Source organism: Cnephaeus nilssonii (genome assembly GCF_951640355.1).
Source record: "Cnephaeus nilssonii genome assembly, chromosome: 24".
Classification (NCBI taxonomy): domain Eukaryota; kingdom Metazoa; phylum Chordata; class Mammalia; order Chiroptera; family Vespertilionidae; genus Cnephaeus; species Cnephaeus nilssonii.
In genome coordinates, this window is record NC_137095.1 from 6363356 (window position 1) to 6387938 (window position 24583).

At 48.3% G+C, this 24583-nt stretch overlaps 1 protein-coding gene across 1 annotated transcript; it reads left to right on the forward strand.

The window, feature by feature from the left end:
• Positions 1-4594: 4594 nt before the first annotated feature.
• ZSCAN2 (zinc finger and SCAN domain containing 2) lies at positions 4595-22012 on the forward strand. The gene is made up of 3 exons (XM_079764096.1): positions 4595-4719; positions 7130-7644; positions 20559-22012. Exons 2-3 carry the CDS (start codon positions 7242-7244, stop codon positions 21998-22000), a joined length of 1845 nt encoding a protein of 614 aa, XP_079620222.1. The 5' UTR covers positions 4595-4719; positions 7130-7241; the 3' UTR covers positions 22001-22012.
• Positions 22013-24583: the final 2571 nt, after the last annotated feature.

The following is a 24583-nucleotide window of genomic DNA, read 5'->3' on the forward strand; positions in this document are numbered from 1 at the left end:
ACAGCACCCCTCACACGGGGGCTGCCTCCCGAGTCATTCCTTCCATCCCAGGGCACCCCTGCGTCTCCCCAGAAATACCCATGAATGGAGCTGTTCAGATCAGGCCATGGGAACTGGCCGGAGGCTGTAAATCCATTCTCCTCCTTCTTCTTGGCACGATGGGGCTAGAGAAGCCCAGGCCAGCACAAGACACGGGAGAAAGAGGAAGACCAGCCCTCGCCGGTGTGGCTCAGTGGATAGAGCATCGGCCTGCGGACTCAAGGGTTCCAGGTTCGATTCCGGTCAAGGGCATGGACCTTGGTTGCAGGCACATCCCCAGTAGGAGGTGTGCAGGAGGCAGCTGATCGATGTTTCTCTCTCATCGATGTTTCTAGCTCTCTATCCCTCTCCCTTCTTCTCTGTAGAAAATCAATAAAATATGTATTTTTTAAAAAGAGGAAAGCCAGCGTCTCTGGAGGAGCAACACTAGGTCCAAGGGCCTCCCTTTGCCACAATAAATACACATCATTCATTAAAAAAAAAGCCCTAGCTGGTTTGCCTCCATGGATAGAGCATTGGCCTGCAGACTGGAGGCGTGCAGTAGGGGGCGTGCAGGAGGCAGCCCATTGGTGAGTCTCATCATTGATGTTTCTCTCTCTATCTCCCTCTCCCTTCCTCTCTAAAAATCAATTAAAAAAAAAATTTTAAAGGAAAAGATACTGGTTGGTCTTGGGAGGGAAAAATTCCATTTAAAAAAATAAAGTCCTGCTTTAGTTTCTTTTTACATGGGGTGGGCCTACCCCTACCAAGTGCTCTTTCCCTGAATTGAACTCTGAGAGGAAGGCAGGCAGACAGAGATGGCTGTTTGCACCAGGGCCCACGGGTGGGCAGGCTGGACTGCTTCTGCTATGAGATTTTAAAATATATATATATTTTTTATTGATTGCAGAGAGGAAGGGAGAGGGAGAGAGAGATAGAAACATCAGTGATGAGAGAGAATCATGGATTGGCTGACTCCTGCATGCCCCCAGATGGGGATCGAGCCCACAGCCCAGGCATGTGGCCTTGACCGGGAATCGAACCTGGGACCCTTCAGTCCGCAGGCCGATGCTCTATCCACTGAGCCACACTGGCCGGGGCTGCTACAAGTTTTTTGCTGTGGTTCTTGGGGCCTTGCTCTGTTTCCTGGTTCCCAACGTCTCGAGCCTGATCCTTCGGCCCCCATGTACTGTGTGAGTTCCCTGATATTCTTTTACTTGCTAGCCAGAGTACCGTATTTTCCGGCGTATAAGACGACTGGGCGTATAAGACGACCCCCAACTTTTCCAGTTAAAATATAGAGTTTGGGATATACCCGCCCTATAAGATGATACCTGGCGTATAAGACGACCCCCGACTTTTGAGAAGATTTTCCTGGGTTAGAAAGTTGTCTTATACGCCGGAAAATACGGTAGATCTCTGAAGCTTTTAAGCGTGACTACTCCCTGGCAGAACAGAGCCTGTGTCACCCTGTGGTTTGGTGAAATGAATCAATTGCAGGAGCAGCCCCACTCACTGAATGGGGCTACGGTCCTAGGCTTGCTCACAAGAAACTGACACTATCTTGTTACAGGAAAGTTCTGGAGTCAGCCATCTCTGCCCTCTGCCTGATTCTCCAGGAAGTTGGTCCCGGCCCATGTCCTGTCTTAGGCTGGTCTTAAGGCTCTGGCTTCGTGTGGGGAAGCACGGGACTGGGTTGGAAAGTCTGGAAGGAGGATTCTCCGAAAGGTCCGGGGCCTCTACGGCAGCCCCTGCCTTGACTTTTCCAAACAAGTCCGAGCCCCCGGGGTATTTTACTGGTATCTCTATGTCAACTGTCCCAGGTTTAGATAGACAGTAAGACACGACCTTGCCCTGATTGGTTTGGCTCAGTGGATGGAGCGTCGGCCTGCGGACTGAGGGGTCCCGGGTTCGGTTCCGGTCAAGGGCATGTGCCTTGGTTGTGGGCACATCCCCTGTGGAAGGTGTGCAGGAGGCAGCTGATCGATGTTTCTCTCCCATCGATGTTTCTGGCTCTCTGTCCCTTTCTCTCTGTGAAAAGTCAATAAAATATATTTTTTAAAAAATTAAAAAAAGAAAAGAAAAAAAAGACACGACCTTGTCACGGACATGTGTTTCGGAGTAATCCATTCATCTGTTGCTCAGGGTCTGCGGGTCAGTCCCGGCAGTTTGGGGACCAGGTTATGCCAGAAATTGGTCCTTAAATGTGTCTTTTTTTTAAAAATATATTTTATTGATTTCTTTACAGAGAGGAAGGGAGAGAGATAGAGAGTTAGAAACATCGATCAGCTGCCTCCTGCACACCCCCTACTGGGGATGTGCCTGCAACCAAGGTACATGCCCTTGACCGGGATCGAACCTGGGACCTTTCAGTCCACAGGCTGACGCTCTATTCACTGAGCCAAACCGGTTTCAGCCTTAAATGTGTCTTACTGTCTATCTAAACCTGGGACAGTTGACATTGGCCAGGACCAACTTCCTGGAGAATCAGGCAGAGAGCAGAGATGGCTGACTCCAGAATTTTCCTGTAACAAGAGTGTCAGGTTCTCGTGGTCTAGGGTTGGCTTGGGATAGATAGACACAAGCAAAGGTAAGTGAACTCCTAGACTGCTGGAAAGTGTCAGTTATATCCCCACCCCAACCCTAACCAAACATATCTTGTCTTTTGTGTAAATTCACATCTCTAGTGAGGATGGAAAAGTGGAGAAACTAATCTCTGTTAGTACATGATTATCTCCTGGAATTACCATCCTCAAACAGTTTGGATATCTTGCACACTAGGAATGCTGACTGCTGGAGAGGTGCTGGGGGAGGTGGGGTTGGGCAATTCTGCATTCAAGCATTTAGTGCAGTTCTCAGGCTAGCCTGGAGGTGGCGCTGTTTGCACGTAGTCACTTTGGGCTAATAAGACACCAAGAGAGACAGTAAGATTTAACAGTGGAACCTTGCTTTGCATGTTTATACTTGGATTAAAGGGGTTATGATTAGTGAAAAGTGAGTGAAACTCAAGTAATCTTTGGAGTGGGGCAGAGAACTTTCTAAGAATCACAGAATACTCAGAAGCTATAAAAAGACTAGTCTGACAAAATTGACGTCATAAAAATGTCAAAGTTCTATATTTTAAAAACAGCAAAAAGCAATGAAAATATTGAGAAAAACAGCAGCAATTTCTGTGACAAAGGAATCACTTTATTTTTAAAAAAATATTTTATGTTTTTATTGATATCAGAGAGAGGAAGGGAGAGAGAAAGATAGAAACATCAATGATGAGAGAGAAATATGGATGGGCTGCCTCCTGCACAACCCTTACTGGGGAGGAGCCTGCAACCCAGGCATGTGCCCTGACGGAGAATCCAACCCTGACCTCCTGGTTTATGGGTCTACACTCAGCCACTAAGCCACACCAGCAGGACCAAAGGAATCATTTTCTTCACATACAAAGAGCTCTTATGGATAAATACAATTTAAAAAGCGGGAAGAATATAGGAACAATAAGTTCATAGAAAATGAGATTAAAATCACCAATAAACATAAAACCTTTATCAAACATTCACGAAATGAAAATTAAATTTCCATGAAATGAAATGTAAATGCAAATGAAAACAACAAATGTAGTCATTTGTGTGTGCCTCCAATACTTGCTCTGTACAAACATATACGAATTGTTCTATCGCAGATCTTTAAGATTGTCTTTCTCGGCCCTGGCCGGTGTGGCTCAGTGGATAGAGCGTCGGCCTGGGGACTGAAAGGTCCCAGGTTCGATTCCGGTCAAGGGCATGTACCTTGGTTGCGGGCACATCCCCAGTAGGAGGTGTGCAGGAGGCAGCTGATCAATGTTTCTCTCTCATTGATGTTTCTGGCTCTCTATCCCTCTCCCTTCCTCTCTGTAAAAAATCAATAAAATATATATATTTTAAAAAAGTGTCTTTCTCTCCGTTCTTATATTCCCCCTCGGGGAGACCTCGGAAGGTGTGCTGAGGACGGTGTCTCTGGGGGTTTCCTGGTGGAAACAGACGAAAGAATGGGAGCTCCTGGCAGAAGAGAGGACGGGGCATTCCTCTAGACACAGGAATGCCACTTGCGAAAACAAAGGTGTATGCAACGGCCAGGTGCACCTTTAAGTTGGGGGAGGGGTGCTGGGCTGGAGCGACAGGGGGCTATTACTATGCAGATGCCTTTCCTTCCAGGGCTGCTTTTGACCGTCGAGGAGCCTAATCACAGCTGAAAAGGACCTTCAAGTCCCTTCATCTAACTTTCACTTTTTATAGACAAATACAGGAAAGCCTCAAAGAAGTGTAATGACCTGTTCCAGGTCACAGCTCTGGCCAACCCTGCAGTCCTGAGGGCCAGCCCGCGGATTTTCTGCCTCTGGCCCTCGGGCACCGCCCAGACTCTCAACCCCAAACTCGGCTCCCAGGCCTGCAGCCTGGGTGGTCTGGGTGGATGGACTACATCTCCCACAATGCCTTCGGCCTAGCCTCCTTCCCGCCGCCGGCTGGACACCGTATCTACCAATAGGAAAGCAGAGTTTCAGGGGCCGTTCTAAGGTAGCCAATGAGGGCGGTTGGGGGCGGGCCTCTACCGTCCATTGTTCTCGGTGCCCCTCGGGCCGGAGCCGTCGCGACTCCCGGGGCCGGGCCGTGCCCCGGGCGCTTTTGCACCCAAAGCCGCCGCCGGAGCAGGATCTGGTCCCCCCGGGAGGTGAGCCCGGAGAGGCAGGCCTGGAGCCTCGCGGCCCAGGAGGGTAGCGCGAGGCGTGGGAATAACGGGCCTGGAGCCAGTGCTGGCAGCCTGCTGGGGGAGGGGCGTGGGGGGCGCTCCCCGCGGACCCGGGCGGGCTCCGTTTACGCGTTGGTCCGCCCCGCGAACGCGCGCGGGCTCTCCTCCCAGCAGTGAGCTCCCTGCCTGTCCAACCGGGGGCGCAGGGTTCGGACTGGATGCGCCCTGGGCGACGTCCCGCGCGGCTCCTCGTTTTACACGTGGGGAAACTGAGCTCAGAGGGGGCGTGTCTTGGCCCGGGTCGCACGGAGACTTAGCTTACTGGGAACGGTTTCCCCGGGGTTCTGAGTAAGAGTTCTGTTACTCCTGTTTCTTCTAGTCCTTGTAAATACACATGGGGAACTTCGGTTTTCCCACTAGCATTCCTATTTTATTATTTTTTAAAAAGCGTTCCCTTTTTGGGGAGGTGGTGTTATCTGAGTCTTTATGATATATTGATTTTTAAAAATAATTTTTCATTGCTTTTATAGTATTTAAATATTTTGTAATCTCACTGCTCTCAACATCTTGTAGGATTTCCATCCAGCTCTTTTATTTATTTATTTTTTAGTCTTGTGTGTGTTCATTTTTAAAGGGAATTGGGATCATACTATAACTATAGTTTTTTTTTAAAAAAAATACATTTTATTGATTTTTTACAGAGAGGAAGGGAGAGGGATAGAGAGCTAGAAACATCGATGAGAGAGAAACATCGACCAGCTGCCTCCTGCACACCCCCCACTGGGGATGTGCCCACAACCTATGTACATGCCCCTGACCGGAATCGAACCTGGGACCCTTCAGTCCGCAGGCCAACACTCTATCCACTGAGCCACACCGGTTTGGGCTATAACTATAGTTTTAATGCCTTGTTTTAAAAACAACAACAAAAAAACCCCGCCTTGCTGGTTTTGTCTTTATCCCTAATTTTCATATTGAGGCTATCTTAAATCTTTAATGATTAATAATCTTGGTCAGCATACTTTTAAAAATACTGTAAAATACATACAGCAGGGTGCACAAATTTCACATTTATGCTTTTGTGCAACTATCATCAAATCAAGATATAGAACATTTGCCGAAACCGGTTTGGCTCAGTGGATAGAGCGTCGGCCTGCGGACTGAAAGGTCCCAGGTTCGATTCCGGTCAAGGGCATGTACCTTGGTTGCGGGCACATCCCCAGTGGGGGGTGTGCAGGAGGCAGCTGATCGATGTTTCTCTCTCATCGATGTTTCTAACTGTCTCTCCCTCTCTCTTCCTCTCTGTAAAAAAATCAATAAAATATATATTTAAAAAAAAAAAAAAAGATATAGAACATTTCCAGCACCCCAAAAGAGGCTCCTTTGAGCTCCTCAGTCAGTACCTCACAAAGGTAGCCCTTATAATATCAGCATAGTTTTTAATACATTTTACTGTATGGATGTGCCATAGTTTATTAACCACACCCTGGCTGCTGGATTTTTAATGTGTCTGTTTTTTATTTTTTTGCAATTAGAATGCTATGGTTGGATGTCCTTGCAGATAAATTTCTCTTTGCAAAGATAGTTATTCTAAAAGAAAAATTCCTGAGGGGCCAAGGCTAGATTGAAGACTCTGAATATTTAAAACTTCATGAAAAAAATTTTTTTTTAATCCTCCCGAGGATATTTTTCCATTGATTTTTTAGAGAGAGTGGAAGAGAGAAGGAAAGACAGAGAGAAACATCAATTGGTTGCCTCCTGCATGCGCTCCGACCAGGGCCAGGGCCAGGGCCAGGGAGGAACGTGCAACCGAGGTACGTGTCCTTGACTGGAATCAAACGCGTAGGCCAACGCTCTTTATCAGCTGAGCCAAACTGGCTAGGGCAAAACTTCATACTTTTAAATGTGGTAATAATGTGGTTGAGATATTGTCTTTCTTCTAGTGAGGCTCAGTGTCTAGACATCTGAGCCATTGCTAATCCTTAAGATGTCCCCGTAAAATAAGAAGGATGGTGTTATTATCTCTGCTTAGTGGTGGTCATTGAGGTTGATGCGAGTGTGTGAGGTCAAGGTCACTCAGTCTGCAGCAAGTCTGAACTGACTCGGGGCAGGATAACTCCGTCCTGGATTCTTGCCAGGGCTTTGGATTTCTGTCACTCATGCTTCGGTCTTTTGGAAAGAAAAATGCTGTATATTTTGTGTTTATGATTCTTCTCTTGCCATAGAGAGAGATAGGTTTTTCAGGAATAAGCCATTTTGCCTTGAAGAGGGACAGGAAACTGGTTGATTTGCGGACGTGAGAATTACTTGGTGGCCTGGCCTGGGCTGCTGTGGGTTAGATCGTTTTGGGACAGTTGACTTATTGATCCTGGTTCTCTTTCTCTTTTCTCAGCTGGGCTGCTTGTTGAAGTTTGCGGAGGGACGTGTCTTCTCAGAGAGCTTGGCTGGATTAAGACTGAAGTTGAAGGCTGGAAGCCTGAGTGAGTGCCCCAAGAACGTGGGTGATGGCTGCAGAGGTGCCCAGAGTAACCACTCCCCGGAGCCCCCTGGCCCAGGTACCTCAAGAGGAGGACGACCAGGAGGCGGCGGTCGCCACCATGATCCTGGAGGACGACTCTTGGGTCCAGGAAGCTGTGCTGCAGGAGGATGGCCCCGAGTCCGAGCCCTTCCCCCCGGATGCTGGCAAGGGCAGCCCCGGAGAGGAGGTGGCTGGCGGGCCGCAGGGTGCGCTGGGCCGCCTCCGAGAGCTCTGTCGGCGCTGGCTGAGGCCAGAGGTGCACACCAAGGAGCAGATGCTGACCGTGATGCCCAGGGAGATCCAGGCCTGGCTGCAAGAACACAGGCCCGAAAGCAGCGAGGACACCGTGGCCCTGATGGAAGACTTGACCCAGAGCCTGCGGGACAGCGGTGAGATGCTGAAACTCATAGGGAGAAGGCGGGGGCACCCTCCGAGGTGGAGGAGGGCAAGGTGGTATCCAGGACGAAGTTTGGGGCAGCCCCATGTCTCTGTGCTGTCTGGGGAAAACCAGCATGTTGGTTTCCTGTTAATCCTCATTCGAGGGTATTTTTTCCCATTGATTTTTAGAGAGGGTGGAAGGGAGAGGGAGAGACAGAGAGAAACATCGATGTGAGAGAGACACATCGATTGGTTGCCTCCTGCACGCATCCCGACCAGGGCCGGGGAACCTGCAACCAAGGTACATATGTGCCCTTGACTGGAATCGAACCCGGGACCCTTCAGTCCGCAGGCCGACACTCTATCCCAGGGGTCCTCAAACTTTTTAAACAGGGGGCCAGTTCACTGTCCCTCAGACCGTTGGAGGGCCGGACTATAGTTTAAAAAAAAAACAAAACTATGAACAAATTCCTAAGCACACTGCACGTATCTTATTTTGAAGTAAAAAAACAAAACGGCAAAAACACCCGGCGGGCCGGATAAATGTCCTCGGCGGGCCGCATGTGGCCCGCGGGCCGTAGTTTGAGGACACCGGCTCTATCCAGTGAGCCACACCAGCCAGGGACCATTGTCACTTTTTTTTTTTTTTTTATTCCATTGTCACTTCTTTAAAGTCCTTGGGTGCAGTGACGTTTCCAGAACTTCAGCGCAGAAGGGGCTTAGAGGAGCAGTCTTGGAGCTGTATGTGCGTAGCAAGCCTGGTTTTTACTTCTGTGTTTATTCTGAGTGGTTGGGAAGCTGAAGGAGGCTTGGGGGGAGGGGCTGATGACCCTATAAATCACTCCTTGCAACCTTCCCTTGGTTGTGCAATGAACCCCCAAATGTTTGAAGTTCCAGCAGTTAGAAAAACAAATCCTACTTTATTTTTATTTTTTAAAAAATATATTTTATTGATTTTTTACAGAGAGGAAGGGAGAGGGATAGAGAGCTAGAAACATCGATGAGAGAGAAACATCGATCAGCTGCCTCCTGCACACCCCCCACTGGGGATGTGCCCGCAACCAAGGTACATGCCCTTGACCGGAATCGAACCTTTCAATCCGCAGGCTGACACTCTATCCACTGAGCCAAACCGGTTTTGGCAAAACAAATCCTAATTTAAAAAGTGATTATTTTTATGAAACCAAGATGAATGGCCAGTAAACCAGGGACTTTTGCCAAAACCGGTTTGGCTCAGTGGCTAGAGTGTCAGCCTGCGGACTGAGGGGTCCCAGGTTCGATTCTGGTCGGGGGGGGGGGGGGGGAGGAGGGGGCATGTACATTGGTTGCGGGCACATCCCCAGTGGGGGGTGTGCAGGAGGCAGCTGGTTGATGTTTCTCTCTCATTGATGTTTCTGGCTCTCTATCCCTCTCCCTTCCTCTCTGTAAAAAATCAATAAAATATATTTTAAAACAAAACAAAACAGAAACAGGGACTTTTCTGTGACACAGAGTCATGCTGGGCTCTGAAAAGAGGAATTACAAACGAGTTCATTGCAGCAGTTAATATGTTTGTCTCCCGACTCTGCCTCCGCCTGCTCTTCACTAGTCAACGGGACTCCCTGATTTCCAGATATTCACTTCCCTTCCATGCGTGCCCCCCGCACTGCTGCAGGACCCGTGGGAAACAGCCGCCCTGTGCTCATGAGAACTGCAGGAGGGGAGGCGAGCTCAGCGAGGCTTTATGGAGGATGTGGGACCTGAGCAGGAGTTGCAGGCTGGGGTAGAATCTGGAAAGGCGCAGGGCAGGCGGAGGGTGGCATCCGAGAGGAGCTGTGCGAGGCAGAGGCTCAGAAGGCTGGCCCAGCCTGGCCTAGTGCAGGTGGCGGTAAGAAAGGCTGGCTGATTGGAGTGGGAAGGGTGTGCTTTGGAAGTGGTAGGAAGTAGGGTTTGGGGGAAGGGTGGGTGGAGGCTTGGCCTCAGCAGGTTCTTGAACTGGGGCCCAAGGGGCAGGGGAGGAAGCCGAGTTGGGCAACAGGAAGTGGGTTTGATTAGAGTAGGGAGAGGCTGGAGGCAGGGGAGCAGCCAGGAAGCCACTTAGACATCAGGTGTACACGGGTCAGGCCCGGATGGGGACAGTGGGGGCGGGGAGGAGACTGGACACGTGTGAGAAAGAACTCGGTAACAATAGCTAGCGGTTATCCATCCCTTTTTGTGGGCCAGACAGTGTGCGTAGCATCCAATATGCAAAACTCGCCACCTTGGGGAAGGGCGAGATCATTACCACTGCACGACCTGGGAGTTAACCCTTTGCACTCGCTTGCTTTTTTTCTCGATTCCTTTATTCTACTCGGGATTTAATTTTTTAAATATCCCAGATTTTACAAAGCGCGGCAGTAGAATAAAAAACTGGAGTTTCTTTTCATACAAACTTACTTATTTGGATTTTTTTATATTTCAAATTATTGATACATTCAAAGAGTATAAAAAGAGCTGCTACCGATGCTAAACGTGTCGAGTCACACTCGACATCCGAGTGCAAAAGGTTAAGTGAGAGAAGTTCACCAACTCCCATGATGCCATGCAGCTAGCGCGAGGCCAAGACTGGAACTCATGGGCCTGAGCATTGAACTCATGTTCATGTCGTCTGTGATGCAGGGATAGTTCCCAGTGGGGTGTTGGCCGAGGGGACGCAGACAGCACTGAGACAGAGGTGACGCCCCAGGGTGTTTGGCCCTGAGGATCCAGAGGACTGGGAAGAGGAGAAAGGACAGAGGTGGTGACAACCTTCAGGGACTTGGGCGGCACGAGTAGAGCCGTCTTTTGGAGAAAGGGACGGCCCTTGAGGACCTACTGTGAGCCCGGCCCTGCAGTGGGCACCTTACGTGTCCCTCTCACTGACGACATTTTACAGGTGAGGTCATGGAGGTGCAGCAAGGTCAGCCCTTCCTTTTTTCTTTTAAAATATATTTTATTGATTTTTTACAGAGAGGAAGGGAGAGGGACAGAGAGTTAGAAACATCGATGAGAGAGAAACATCGATCAGCTGCCTCCTGCACACCCCCCACCGGGGATGTGCCCGCAACCAAGGCACATGCCCTCGACCGGAATCGAACCCGGGACCCTTGAGTCCGCAGGCCGACGCTCTATCCACTGAGCCAAACCGGTTTCGGCTTCAGCCCTTCCTTGAGGTCACCCAGCGGGTAAGCAGAGGAGCCAGGACTGAAACTCCAGTCTGTTTGCTTCCACATGTGTTGGGTAGATCCTAGGTGGTATCTGAGGCAAAGTACCTGATTTTCTTTGTTTTTGAAAAGTAGCTTTTAACTTTACTCCTATGTTTTTAAAAAAGACAAAGACATGCGAAACCGGTTTGGCTCAGTGGATAGAGCGTCGGCCTGTGGGCTGAAGGGTCCCAGGTTCGATTCCAGTCAAGGGCATGTACCTTGGTTGCAGGCACATCCCCAGTAGGAGGTGTGCAGGAGGCGGCTGATCGCTGTTTCTCTCTCATCGATGTTTCTAGCTCTCTATCCCTCTCCCTTCCTCTCTGTAAAAAATCAATAAAATATATTAAAAAAAAAAAGACAAAGACCTCTCATCCTATTTATTTATTTATTTTATTTTTATTGATTTGAGAGAGGCAGGGAAAGGGAGCAAGAGAGAGAAACATCAATGATGAGAGAGAATCATGGATCATCTGCCTCCTGCACGCCCCCACACGGGATCGAGCCCACAACCGGGCATGTGTCCTGATTGGGAATCAAACCGTGACCTCCTGGTTCATAGGTCAGTGCTCAACCATTGAGCCATGTTGGCCAGCTCATCCTTGGTTTACCTGCCTCCTGATGGACGGGACAGTTTGTCATGAACTTTAGGATCGTAGGCAGATACTGCAGGGAGGCCAGAGGGGCTGAGGGCTGAGGAGAGGGCTCCGGGGTTGTTGTTTGGTTGGGAAAGTCACAAAACATGAGGTTAGGTCTCAGCAGGTGCCTCAGGCGGTGATAGGCACCCACTGCGTGAGCCCTCCCCACCTGGCTTCCTGCTTCCTGCCATCGTCTCTCCTGGGACACCCAGATGTGTTTGTCAGTCCTCTGAAGTCTGCCTTTGAGATCATCTTGGTTGGTCTTTGTTTAACAAATGCTCCGACCTTCCTCATGATTACGCAGAGGAACCTCTGCAATTACCTTCCTCCCTTCTGGAACATGGACTCAGCATGAGACCTCCCCTCTGCCCAGCTTGGGACCTCTGGATGCATTCACCCAGGATGGTGGTTCAGTATTGACTAGCAGGCATGTATCTTACTATCCCGATTGAGATTGGACCTCTACTAATAAAGCGCCTCTGTCTCGGTGAGAGTTTTCCACATGTTAGTCCTTAGCCCTGATTCGGGCTCTTAGTATTTCTCCTGAACTCTTGCAGGACCCTCCAAAGGGAACCTGCTTCTTTCCCCTTCATTACAGCTGCTCCACTCCTACCTGAGTGATCATCACTCTTCTGCTTAAAAGTCTTTTTTTTTTTTTTAAATAATAAAGAGAAAGAGAGAGAGAGAGAAACATCAATGAGGAGAGAGAATCATTGATCAGCTGCCTCCTCCACACTCCTTACTAGGGATTGAGCCTGCAACCTGGGCATGTGCCCTGGACTGGAATCGAACCCAGGACCCTTCAGTCCGCAGGCCGACACTCTATCCACTGAGCCACACCGGCCAGGGCTCCTGCTTAAAAGTCTTCGTGAGTTTCCCAGTGTCTCCAGGTCTTTGTGAGTTCTCCAGCGTCTCCGAATCAAGTGTGACCTTGTTCTGCTGGGAGCCCGGGGCCTCTGAGTCCTGGCTCAGGTGGCCCTGCAGCCAGTTTTCCCAGGTCCCCTTGCGGCAGCTCCTGCTCCATTCAGACCTGGTCTTGCCCGCTAGCATTCACCTGTGCTCCTGAATTTTGACTTGGAATGCTCTGGTCCTGTCCCTGCGTGTTAACATCCCATTGTCGTTTGCGTGTACACCCTTGGAGACCCGCTCCATAAAAGCTGTCCTTACTTCCGATCTCTCTTCCCTGCCCCCGGCTCCACCCACCTGGGAGCATCTCGGATCACCTCTGCTAGCAGTTTTCCCTCCAGTGCATTTTGATTCTTCTTCTCTTTTGGCTTTTTATCGTATTCCATCTTATTTTCTATTTCTGTGAATACTTGTCTCATTTTTTTCTAGGAACCTATAAAATCCCAAAAAGGAAGAAACCAACCTTCCTTCCTTCCTTCCTTCCTTCCTTCCTTCCTTCCTTCCTCCCTCCCTTCCTCCCTCCCTCCCTCCCTCCTTCCCTCCCTCCCTTCCTCCCTCCTTCCCTCCCTCCCTCCCTCCCTTCCTTCCTTTCTCCCTCCCTCCCCCTTTCTCTTCTCTTCTCTTCTCTTCTCTTCTCTTCTCTTCTCTTCTCTTCTCTTCTCTTCTCTTCTCTTCTCTTCCTTTCTTTTCTTTCATAGAGAAACGGAGATTGTCAACCTAAAACCTACTCTTTTCCAACAGGTGAGCCACAGAGCCACCCCCAGCATCACCTGGCTTTCTGGGGGCACAAGCGACAGTTTGCCTACTTTGAGCTTGCAGCCCCAGCATAGTGCTCCCTTCAAGACAACAAACGAACAAAAACATTCATTTTACTTAACAAGAAGGGGAGCGGAGAGGGTTGGGGGCTTGGAAAGGTGTATGTGTTTTTAAAGCTATGATTCTCAGCCTCAAAACAAAATCACTTTGAATCCACTTAAGTATTGGAAATGTATACCATACAGAACTCTTAGATGTAATGTTACAGTGTGAAGTGTTTGGCAGTCATTCGTGTACGCTGATAAGAGAGCTCATGGCTGTTGTATCAGTGGTTAGTCTTTCAAGCAGCCAGAGTTCGAGGAACAATGTTCCCAGTCACTCAGGTGCGATCAGGTTCCTGCCAGGCTTTGATCAGGTTCCCATCAGGCTGTTCAGGGCAGCGCTCCTATGGGGAGAGCCCACGTCAGAGTGGGAGAAGCTGAGGTGGACACAAGCTGTATTGAACCTCTTCTGTATTTTATTTTATTTCATTTTATATATTTTTATTGATTTCAGAGAGGAAGGGAGAGGGAGAGAGAGAGAGAAACACCAGTGATGAGAGAGAATCATGGATCGGCTGCCTCCTGCATGCCCCACATTGGGGATTGAGTCTGCAACCCGGGCATGTGCCCTGACCAGGAATCGAACCGTGACCTCCTGGTTCATGGATCAGTGCTCAACCACTGAGCCACACTGGCTGGGCGCACTTCTGTGTTTTAGACCAGGAGGTCTAAATGCCTCTGAGCACCGTCACAGTCAGGTGGGAAGGGCTTTTGAGCCTGACCCCCCCCACACTAAACACCAGTTAGTGACCAATTCCATTGTTATAAATAAATTAGAGGACCGGTGCATGAAATTCATGCACGGGTAAGGTCCTTAGGCCTAGTGGCGATCAGGACCAATCTGTGGGGCGACTGGCAGGGCGATCAGGGGGCCCCCGCTGGCATCCGCCGTGGCTGACCTGGGGCCTGTGGGCTGGGGGCAGCTCCTGCATTGAGTCTGCCCCCTGGTAGTCAGTGCACGTCATAGTGACCAGTCGTTCTGCTGTTCGGTTGATTTGCATATTAGGCTTTTATTATATAGGACAGTGGTCGGCAAACTCATTAGTCAACAGAGCCAAATATCAACAGGACAACGATTGAAATTTCTTTTGAGAGCCACATTTTTTAAACTTAAACTTCTTCTAATGCCACTTCTTCAAAACAGACTCACCCAGGCCGTGGTATTTTGTGGAAGAGCCACACTCAAGGGGCCAAAGAGCCGCATGTGGCTCGCGAGCCGCAGTTTGCCGACCACTGATATAGGATGACAGTAAAATCAGGTTTATCCCCATATTGACATCAGTTTTCCTCACACCCATTCTGGTATGCTTTCTAGCATGGGAGGGAAAGAGGAGGCCTCTAGCCAGGCAGGGGGCCACACAGGGCCCTGTGAACAGCCACAGGAGTGTAATGTGCATGGGAGTTGAGAGTGTGGGTCGAAGATTGGAAAATACAAGAACCACTGGTTTAGACTGAGCTACGACTGCAAGCTTGTGTCTACTGACCCATGAGGGAAGAGGTCCTATGGCAATTCAAGAACCATTCAGCCCTAGCTGGTATGGCTCAGTGGATAGAGCGCTGGCCTGTGGACTGAAGGGTCTTGGGTTCGATTCCAGTCAAGAGCACATGCAGGGGTTACAGGCTCGATTCCCAGTAGGGGGAGTGCAGGAGGCAGCCGATCAATGATTCTCCCTCATCATTGATGTTTCTATCTCTCCTTCTCTCTTCCTCTCTGAGATCAATAAAAAAAAAATTTTTTTTTAAAAGAAAACCATTCAGTGAATGGTATTTAGACACTGGTCTAACCATTATGGAAAAACTAAAATTGAATCCGTATTCATAACTTACACAGAAATAGATACCTGCTCCTCAAGTTGTACGAAATCAATTCAGTCTTATAAATTATCTGGAAAATACCCATTAAAGCAAGAAACTATTCTTTTGCCTATTAGACTATTAGAAATTTAACAATGTTTCTAAGAATTCTCCTGTCTTGGCTATTGTAAATAAAGCTGCAGTGAACATGGGGGTGCAGATATCACTTTGAGATTGTGATTTTGCTTGCTTAGGGTACAGTATACACCCAAAAGAGGGGTTGTTGGGTCATATGGTAGTCTGTTTTTAATTTTTTGAGGAACCTCCATACTGGTTTCCGTAGTGGCTGCACCAGCTTACATTCCCGTCAGCAATGCACGAGGGTTCCCTTTTCCCCACATCCTTGCCAGCACTTAATCTCTTGGAGTAATCTTTTCCTAGTGTTTATTTTGTAGTATTAAAGACACGTAAACTTCAGTTACATGATTTGTCAATTTTAAATGCTATCCTTCGCCCGGCTGGCGTGGCTCAGTAGTTGAGCGTCGACCTATGAACCAGGAGATCACAGTTCGATTCCCGGTCAGGGCACATGCCCGGGTTGCAGGCTCGATCCCCAGTGTGGGGCATGCAGGAGGCAGCCGATCAATGATTCTCTCTCATCATTGACTTTTCTCTCTCTCTTTCCTTCTCCCTTCCTCTCTGAAATCAATAAAAACACATATTTAAAAAAATAAAATAAATGCTACCCTTTGAGCTGTCGGGTATTTATTACAGATAAGGCAATCAAAGAACATATCCTGTATTCCATCTTCTTTCCCCTCGACCCCAATTCTGATTCGTGTATCATTTCTACCTCTCTGTATAACAATTATATTCTGTTTTAACCCCCTAATTGCCATGGCTCTTGTAGACTTCTGTTCTAAAGTTATATGTATCAGATGTCCATCCCAAATCTTTGTGCTAGAGTTGCCTTTATCTCTTGGTTGAGTGAAATTCATCTCCTAATAGTTTCCTCTGGAAGGGCTCATGGGACCAATAGTCCATGAGATTGTGTATATTCAAAGCTGTTTGCCTGTAAACTGTATACTTGAAGGACAGCTCTGCTGAACATAAAATCCTTGGCATGCATTTCCTTTCTTACATAACTGGCAGCTGCGGCTGCACTATCTGCAGGCACGGAGTGTTACTGCAGAGAAATCTGAGACCCGCTGGTTTTCCTCCCCCATATAAGCGATTCGATCTTTTTCCTTGTTATCCTTCGTCTCATTATTAACCACCCTGGGTTAGTTTTCCTTGGCACACACAATGCCTTTCAGGAGTTCTTTTTTGCCGAAACCGGTTTGGCTCAGTGGATAGAGCGTCGGCCTGTGGACTGAAAGGTCCCAGGTTCGATTCCAGTCAAGGGCATGTACCTTGGTTGCGGGCACATCCCCAGTGGGGGGTGTGCAGGAGGCAGCTGATCGATGTTTCTCTCTCATCGATGTTTCTAACTCTCTGTCCTTCTCCATTCCTCTCTGTAAAAAATCAATAAAATATATTTAATAGAAGAGTTCTTTTTTTTTTAATATATGTTCTTTTATTGATTTCAGAGAGGAAGGGAGAGGGAAAGAGAGAGGGAAACATCAATGATGAAAGAGAATCATTGATCGGCTGCCTCCTGCATGTCCCACACTGGGGATTGAGCCCGCAATCCCAGGCATGTGCCCTTGACCGGAATCGAACCCAGGACCCTTGAGTCCACAGGCTGATGCTCTATCCACTGAACCAAACCGGCTAGGGCTTCAAGAGTTCTTATATCTTCATAGATTAAGATGTTTGTTCTGTTCCTTTGGTTTAGTTTCCTTTTTTGAGAATTCCAGTTATATTTATTGATTCTCTTTTGTCTAACTTCTGTTTCTGTCATTCTCTTTCATCCTTTTCACCTCTTCCTTTGTTTCCATTTTCCTTCACTGCTCTTCTCGTTTCATTCCCCCTCCATTTCTGTGCTTTCCATGGGGCCCGTATTCCTCTGTGTTTCTTCCCATTTGTGTTCATTTCTCTGGATTTCCCCTCCTTTCCTTCGCTTTGCCAGCTCACATTTTCCTGTCTCACCGTCTCTTCCTCGCGTTCTCCTTCAGGATCTTTCTGCACAGAGGTGGTTGCTTCATTTAACTTTTTTTCTGGATGAAAAATTGCCACTTTTCTCCATAATAATAATTCCCAGGACGACTGCCCGAGATTCAAAGGCGCTCTCCTCATGTGGCCCTTCTATGTGGTCCTGGGTGTAGCCTCACTTCCTCTTCTTCTCTGAACCACGGAGGCCAGCCTTGCCGGTCCCAGTCCCCAGAGGCAGTGTTGCCTAGAAGGCAAGTCCGTACCTTCAGAAAGTGCATTCCTGCCCGAGCTCTTGGAGATCTCCTTCCCCTGAGGACTGGCCCTCTCCTCCCGCTACTCTCCATGCTTGTTCTCCCTCTCCCTCCCTCACTGGCTGCTGCCCAGTCTCCGCTGTTTTTGGAAGAATATGCCAGCCCTTCCTGATATATTACATAAATTAGTGTCTGCAAATTAATCCTCTTTCTAATCTCACCGAAATGAAGCTTGAGTGTTTGTTTTCCCTGTTGCTTCTGAGCTCATCCTAGAACATACCAGGGCTTCAGGTTTTAAGGCAGCAAAGCCTTTAATGGCTAATGTTCCTACTCAGAAGAGAACAGTTCCTAAAGTCATAAAAAAATGGTTTTGGCTGAAACCGGTGTGGCTCAGTGGATAGAGCATCAGCCTGTGGACTCAAGGGTCCCAGGTTCGATTCCGGTCAAGGGCATGTACCTTGGTTGCGGGCACATCCCCAGTGGGGGGTGTGCAGGAGGCAGCTGATCGATGTTTCTCTCTCATCGATGTTTCTGGCTCTCTATTCCTCTCCCTTCCTCTCTGTAAAAAATCAATTAAATATATATATTTTTAAAATGTTTTTGGTTGTGTGACCTTGTAAAAAATAAACCATGGCCTCAACCTGGAAGCCCTGTTTTATAGCAAATCTCTGTGCTAGAAACTTGCAAAACCCTGTTGTAGGAAGTGAGGAACCAGAGACCTCCTGGCCCTGGCATGGTCTACATTGTGCCCGTCATGCCTACACCCATACCCTGGAGATCTAGGGGACGTGGGACAGAGGGCAATTATATGTACTCACAGATTACCAGCAGTGTATGTCAGTGTGAGCACGAATTGTAATTATATGCCTATTTGCAAGTTTAAATACAATTTTATATTGACTAAAGGCATGAGTGGAACCCAGGTTCTACCTAAAGGATACATGTCAAATTTAATCAGGTGCATAAATGGAAATTTACAGTAAGTCATATAAACTAATCACTGGCCGAAACCGGTTTGGCTCAGTGGATAGAGCGTCGGTCTGCGGGCTGAAAGGTCCCAGGTTCGATTCCGGTCAAGGGCATGTACATTGGTTGCGGGCACATCCCCGGTGGGGGGGGTGCAGGAGGCAGCTGGTCGATGTATCTCTCTCATCGATGTTTCTAGTTCTCTATCCCTCTCCCTTTCTCTCTGTGAAAAATCAATAAAATATATTTTAAAAAAAAACACAAAAAACTAATCACTGAATTGAGCATTACTGTACATATAGTTTATTAGCTTTAATAATGGAAATGTCACTAGGACTTTGTGATCATCTTGCTAATTATCTTCCCTGCTATGAATAGATTTTTTCTTTTTTAAAATATTTTTTTTATTGATTTCAGAGAGGAAGGGAGAGGGAGAGAGAGAGAAAAACATCAATGATGAGAGAGAATCATAGATCAGCTGCCTCCTGCACACCCACTACTGGGGATCGAGCCCACACCCCGGACATGTGCCCTGACCGGGAATCAAACTGTGACCTCCTGGTTCATAGGTTAACGCTCAACCACTGAGCCATGCTGGCCGGGCTAGATTTGCTTTTCTAAGTGGGGTCTGATGTTAGGTCTTAGAAATAATCAGGCTATGGTCTTTATCAATAAACCATTGATTTATTTCTGAATATGCTACAGAATTAAAAAAAAGAAAAGAATTGAAGACGCCTTATAGAAATCGTGCACAGGGAAATAATAATGAAAAAGAAAATAATGGGAGGGAAAAAATGAAAGAACACACACTGCATGCTGTAAAGCCATCCAGTGTTCCTGCTCTGAGTTTTTGGCTCCCAGTTTCCAAGCAGGCAATGCAAAGACGAAGCCACAGCCTGGGGAACGAGGCAGACACAAATTGGGTGCTCAGAAGAGCAGCGTTTCGGTAGTTTGGTCAAAGGGAGATTTCCCCTTGGGCTCATCGAGAGGACATGGTGTGTTAGAAACAATGTCATGGGCAACTTCCTGGCAGTGTCAATGCTTCTGACAGCCATTAAGTACTAATGACACTCCTTATCATGCTTGTCACAGTCAGCCAGAGCCATTACACCAACACACAGTTCCCTGAGCGGGTTCCCCGGGGGAGCCGGAACAGTGTGGCCCAGGCTTACAGCTTTCTGCTTAATCCTGGGATGGATTTATTAGAGTCTCTAATCTCAGGAAAGGCTTGCATATTCTTCCAGAAATCCTCCCTCGTGATTTCTTTCACCCAAACGCTTGGTAAGTACTGGATAGTAGAGGGCTTGACAAGCTTCTGGAAGGTAGCTATTTTGTATTACAGATGGGAAATACATCTATAGGCGCACTCCGTACATAAAGTTAAGGGCTTTTTATTTTATTTTATTTTATTTATTTATTTAATTTTATTTTTAAAATATATTTTATTGGTTTTTTACAGAGAGGAAGAGAGAGGGATAGAGAGTTAGAAACATCGATCAGCTGCCTCTTGCACAACCCCTACTGGGGATGTGCCCGCAACCAAGGTACATGCCCTTGACCGGAATCAAACCTGGGACCTCTCAGTCCCGCAGGCCGACGCTCTATCCACTGAGCCACACCGGTTTCGGCTTAAGGGCTTTTTAAACTGCCCACTTCCTAGTTCCCAGTCACCTGGAGGATTACAAGAGCCCTGTTGCAGGGGTCCTGTCGTCTTGTCTGTGTCTTACAGGCCAACTAAGATTAGAAACACGAGACACATTTTAATGCATGAGGTGATTACATAAGCGGCTTTCGAAAGGAGAGTCAGCTTTAGGGAAATTTCTGCGATGCCAATAAAAAAATTCACTCATCCAATTTAATTGAGCACCTACTAAGCATCAGGCACATGGTGTGAATTGGGGGTCCTGTACCCCGTTTCTTTCCCTTGATTAGGATCTTCAGATTTCTACTTGCCCTCATTTCCCAGTGGAGAAACAAGTAGAGACAGAACCCAGAGCTTTGAGACTTAGAAATTCTGGGTGATTACCAGCAAGTTTGAGGCCTGGTAACTAGATAACCAGTTAGAAGAAAATAAACCCGGTTTTTAAAAGTTTTCAGGATTCTTAAGCCTCTTTATTTTCACTAGAAGTTGAAGTTTTAAAAATTTCCCTCTTGGTTTCCTTTTTTCATCATCACAGGGAATTGAGTCTAAATTGTATGTTTTTTCTTCATTATTTCAGATTTTGAGATCCAGAGTGAAAACGGGGAGAACTCTAATCAAGACATATTTGAGAATGTGGAATCACGTGGGATCTTCTCAGAAACACCTGAAGGGGAAGGCGTTCCGCAGTCTGACTGGGAGAGTGACTTTGAGAGAGACTGTGGCTCTCAGGGTCCCCAGGGACAGGCCTCAAGTGAAGACCACAGGGATGTGCCCTCACAGGGCAGGGAAGCTGAACAGCTCATCGGCCTTCAGGGCACCTACCTGGGTGAGAAGCCCTACGAGTGTCCCCAGTGCGGGAAAACCTTCAGCCGGAAATCCCACCTCATCACGCACGAGCGGACCCACACGGGAGAGAAATACTACAAATGCGACGAATGTGGAAAAAGCTTTAGTGATGGTTCAAACTTTAGTAGACACCAAACGACTCACACCGGGGAGAAACCTTTTAAATGCAGGGATTGTGGGAAAAGCTTTAGCCGGAGCGCAAACCTTATAACCCACCAGAGGATCCACACGGGCGAGAAACCCTTTCAGTGTGCCGAGTGTGGCAAGAGTTTCAGCAGGAGCCCCAACCTCATCGCTCACCAGCGAACCCACACGGGAGAGAAACCATACTCCTGCCCTGAGTGTGGCAAGAGCTTTGGCAACCGGTCCAGCCTTAATACACATCAGGGAATCCACACTGGAGAAAAGCCCTACGAATGTAAAGAATGTGGCGAGAGCTTTAGTTACAACTCCAACCTGATCAGACACCAGAGGATCCACACCGGGGAGAAACCATACAAATGCCCCGACTGCGGGCAGAGGTTCAGTCAGAGCTCAGCCCTCATCACCCACCGGAGAACTCACACAGGAGAGAAGCCCTATCAGTGTGGCGAGTGTGGGAAAAGCTTCAGCCGCAGCTCCAACCTGGCCACACACCGCAGAACCCACCTGGTGGAGAAGCCCTATAAATGCGGGGAGTGTGGGAAGAGCTTCAGCCAGAGCTCCAGCCTGATCGCACACCAGGGGATGCACACGGGTGAGAAGCCCTACGAGTGCCTGACGTGCGGGGAGAGCTTCAGCTGGAGCTCCAACCTCATCAAGCACCAGAGGATCCACACGGGCGAGAAACCCTACAAATGCGGCGAGTGTGGGAAGTGCTTCAGCCAGCGCTCCCAGCTGGTGGTGCACCAGCGGACCCACACGGGCGAGAAGCCCTACGAGTGCCTCATGTGTGGCAAGAGCTTCAGCCGGGGCTCCATCCTGGTCATGCACCAGAGGGCCCACTTGGGGGACAAGCCCTACAGGTGCCCGGAATGTGGGAAGGGCTTTAGCTGGAATTCAGTTCTCATTATACACCAGCGAATCCACACAGGGGAGAAGCCCTACAAATGCCCTGAGTGTGGCAAAGGCTTCAGCAATAGCTCCAATTTCATTACACATCAGAGAACTCACACGAAAGAGAAACTCTACTGACGTGGCGAAAAGGAAAAGTGAGGGGGCTAGCCCAGGACAGGGAATTGTCCCACTGCGCCCAAGCAAGGCTGTCTCATTAGAAGAGCCATTCTTCCCGAATGGTCTTTGGGGATGTGTGCCAGAATCTCACCACTGCTCATCCTCATTCCTAGGATCCCATCATCTCAGTGGTCGGAGCCAAACCCCAAGAACAGTGTAGGAGTGGAAGGTCGGAGAGTTGGTTCTTTTTCTGTTTTGTTTCATGGCTTGATTGACTTTGTCTCTCCTGATCCCTCTGTGCCTCAGTTTCCTCTGTGGTAGACAGGGGAGTGTTTCTCCACATCCCACAGAGTCCTCAGAGAAATACTGGGAATCTATTGGTGCGGCCTGGTTGTTGTACTGCCCCTTGGTTAGGCCGAGGCGCCTTCAGCCCCAGCTGCTAGCATTCCAGGCCCCTTGTCCACGTCAGCACTAGCTCTTCCTGGTTCCGTCCTGGGCTTTGATTTCAGGTCAAGGTGGAGCGGCCTCTGTAATTCTGAGTCACCACCTGAAGGAGAAGTCCTCTCTACAAAGTGTCGGGAACACTGAGACACACCGTATATGTCCTGGAACCAGCGTCCCAGTAGCCTTTCCATTGTGAGAGTTGAACAGGGCCTGCCAGGGGAGGTCTAAAAGGAGATTTACATCTTTGCGTTGTCTCCGCTATTGTCCCGTGGTGAGTCAGCTGCCAGGGGGAAGGCACTAGTTTTTGTGGGGCTTCGTTTTTGGAGTGTGAAGGCGGAGACTCCCAGCTGTCCGCCCTGGTGGGTGGCAGTTTCTCTCTCACCGGGTTCAGTGAGGCAGCCCTGCACTCCGCGGGGTGGGCCTGTGTCTACCCCCACAGACACAAAGCTCCATAATCATTACTCTGTGCGCCTGTCAGTTCCTCATTCTTACGGTTTTTTTTATTTTCTACACGCAGAGCCCGAAGTCTGTCCAGCAGCTTTTGTACACTAAGAATGGTATTTTGAAGGAAGCGTTGGTTTTGAGGACATGTCATCTGTCCCCTGGAGAGATCTGGGCTTGAGTCAGGAGTTGTCCCACAGAGTTGCCTTTGCTTTTAGGGTGCCACCAGGGCTTTGTTCTTGGGTCCTGGAGCCTTGAAACAGTGAAGATGGGGTGATAGCAGGTGAAGGGGTTTGTTAGGAGAAAAGGCGAGTAGATAGGGTGTTTCTGGGAAATGTGAATCCACCTCCTATGCATGGGGCCTTGGTTCTCATAGGATGGATGCTCAATGTTGCCTAATAAAGTATAGAGTCCTATTCTCTTCCTGACTCTGTCTTTTTTTAAAAAAAAAATATTTTTATTGATTTCAGAGAGGAAGGAAGAGCAAGAGAGAGAGAGAAACATCAGTGATGAGAGAGAATCATTGATCGGCTACCTCCTGCATGCCCCCCACTGGGGATTGAGCCCGAAACCCAGGCATGTGCCCTTGACCGGAATCGAACAAGGTACCCTTCAGTCCGCAGGCCTATGCTCTATCCACTGAGCCACACCGGCTAGGGCCTGGCTCTGTCTTTTAATGTGTGTCAAAAAACCTGAACTTGACTGTCATTAGGAAACCCACACCTCACTTCCCCACCATCCCACCTCCTGCCCCAAGCTGAAAATGGTCCAAGGCCTCCAGGAAGTAAAAATCAATTACTCCAAAGAGCACAGGTTTGGGTGAACCTAGATCTGTGTGCTTGACCAGTGCACACACCTTTCCAGAGTCCTCTGCCACTCTACCCAATCTGTCCACGAAGACTCGGAGCCGCAGCGTTGGCTAAGGAGCCAGATGGCCTCCTGAATCATCTCTATCCACAATCACCTAAATTGGACACAAGGAGCAGTTTCTAACCTCGGTAGTGACTGTTGTTAAACCAACCACATTGGCGGTAACATTTGCATCATTAATTCCATCACTGCTAGGTACTGGGGAAGGTTGTGAACAGGAAGTCCCATGACCTGGCTTCATCAAGTTTTACTAGAAGAAAGATTCCCACCACCTCCTCCATGAGGCCTTCCCTGCACTTTCCTGGTAGGCCTGACCCTGCCTACCATACCCCTACCCTCTCCAACTTCAGTGCCTGGGACCTATTACATCTCTTTTTCCCCAATTTTTAAAAATTGATTTCAGAGAGAGAGACAGAAAAACATTGATTTGTTGTTCCACTTAATCGTGCTTTTTATTGGTTGATTTTTGTATGTGCCTGACCAGGGATCAAACCCACAACCTTGGCATATCAGGACGACGCTCTAACCAACTGAGCTGCCCGGCTACATCTCTCACATAATTTTGCCCCCTCCCTCTTCTATTTTTTATGTTCACACCCATACTGAGGTCCCAAACTCTGTCTCCAGCACTCAGCTCAGGGCCTGGAATACAATAAGAACTCAGTAAATTTTGGCAACTGAGTTCTCTTCATGGATATATGGGGTGTCCCATAAAACTGTATACACACTTTAACAACTGATGATTCAGTTTTCACTCCTTTTCAGATTTAACGGACACTGACTTTATAATCATTCAAAATATGTATGTATTTTTTTTGGAGACACCTTGTATATAAAATGCAAGAGGCA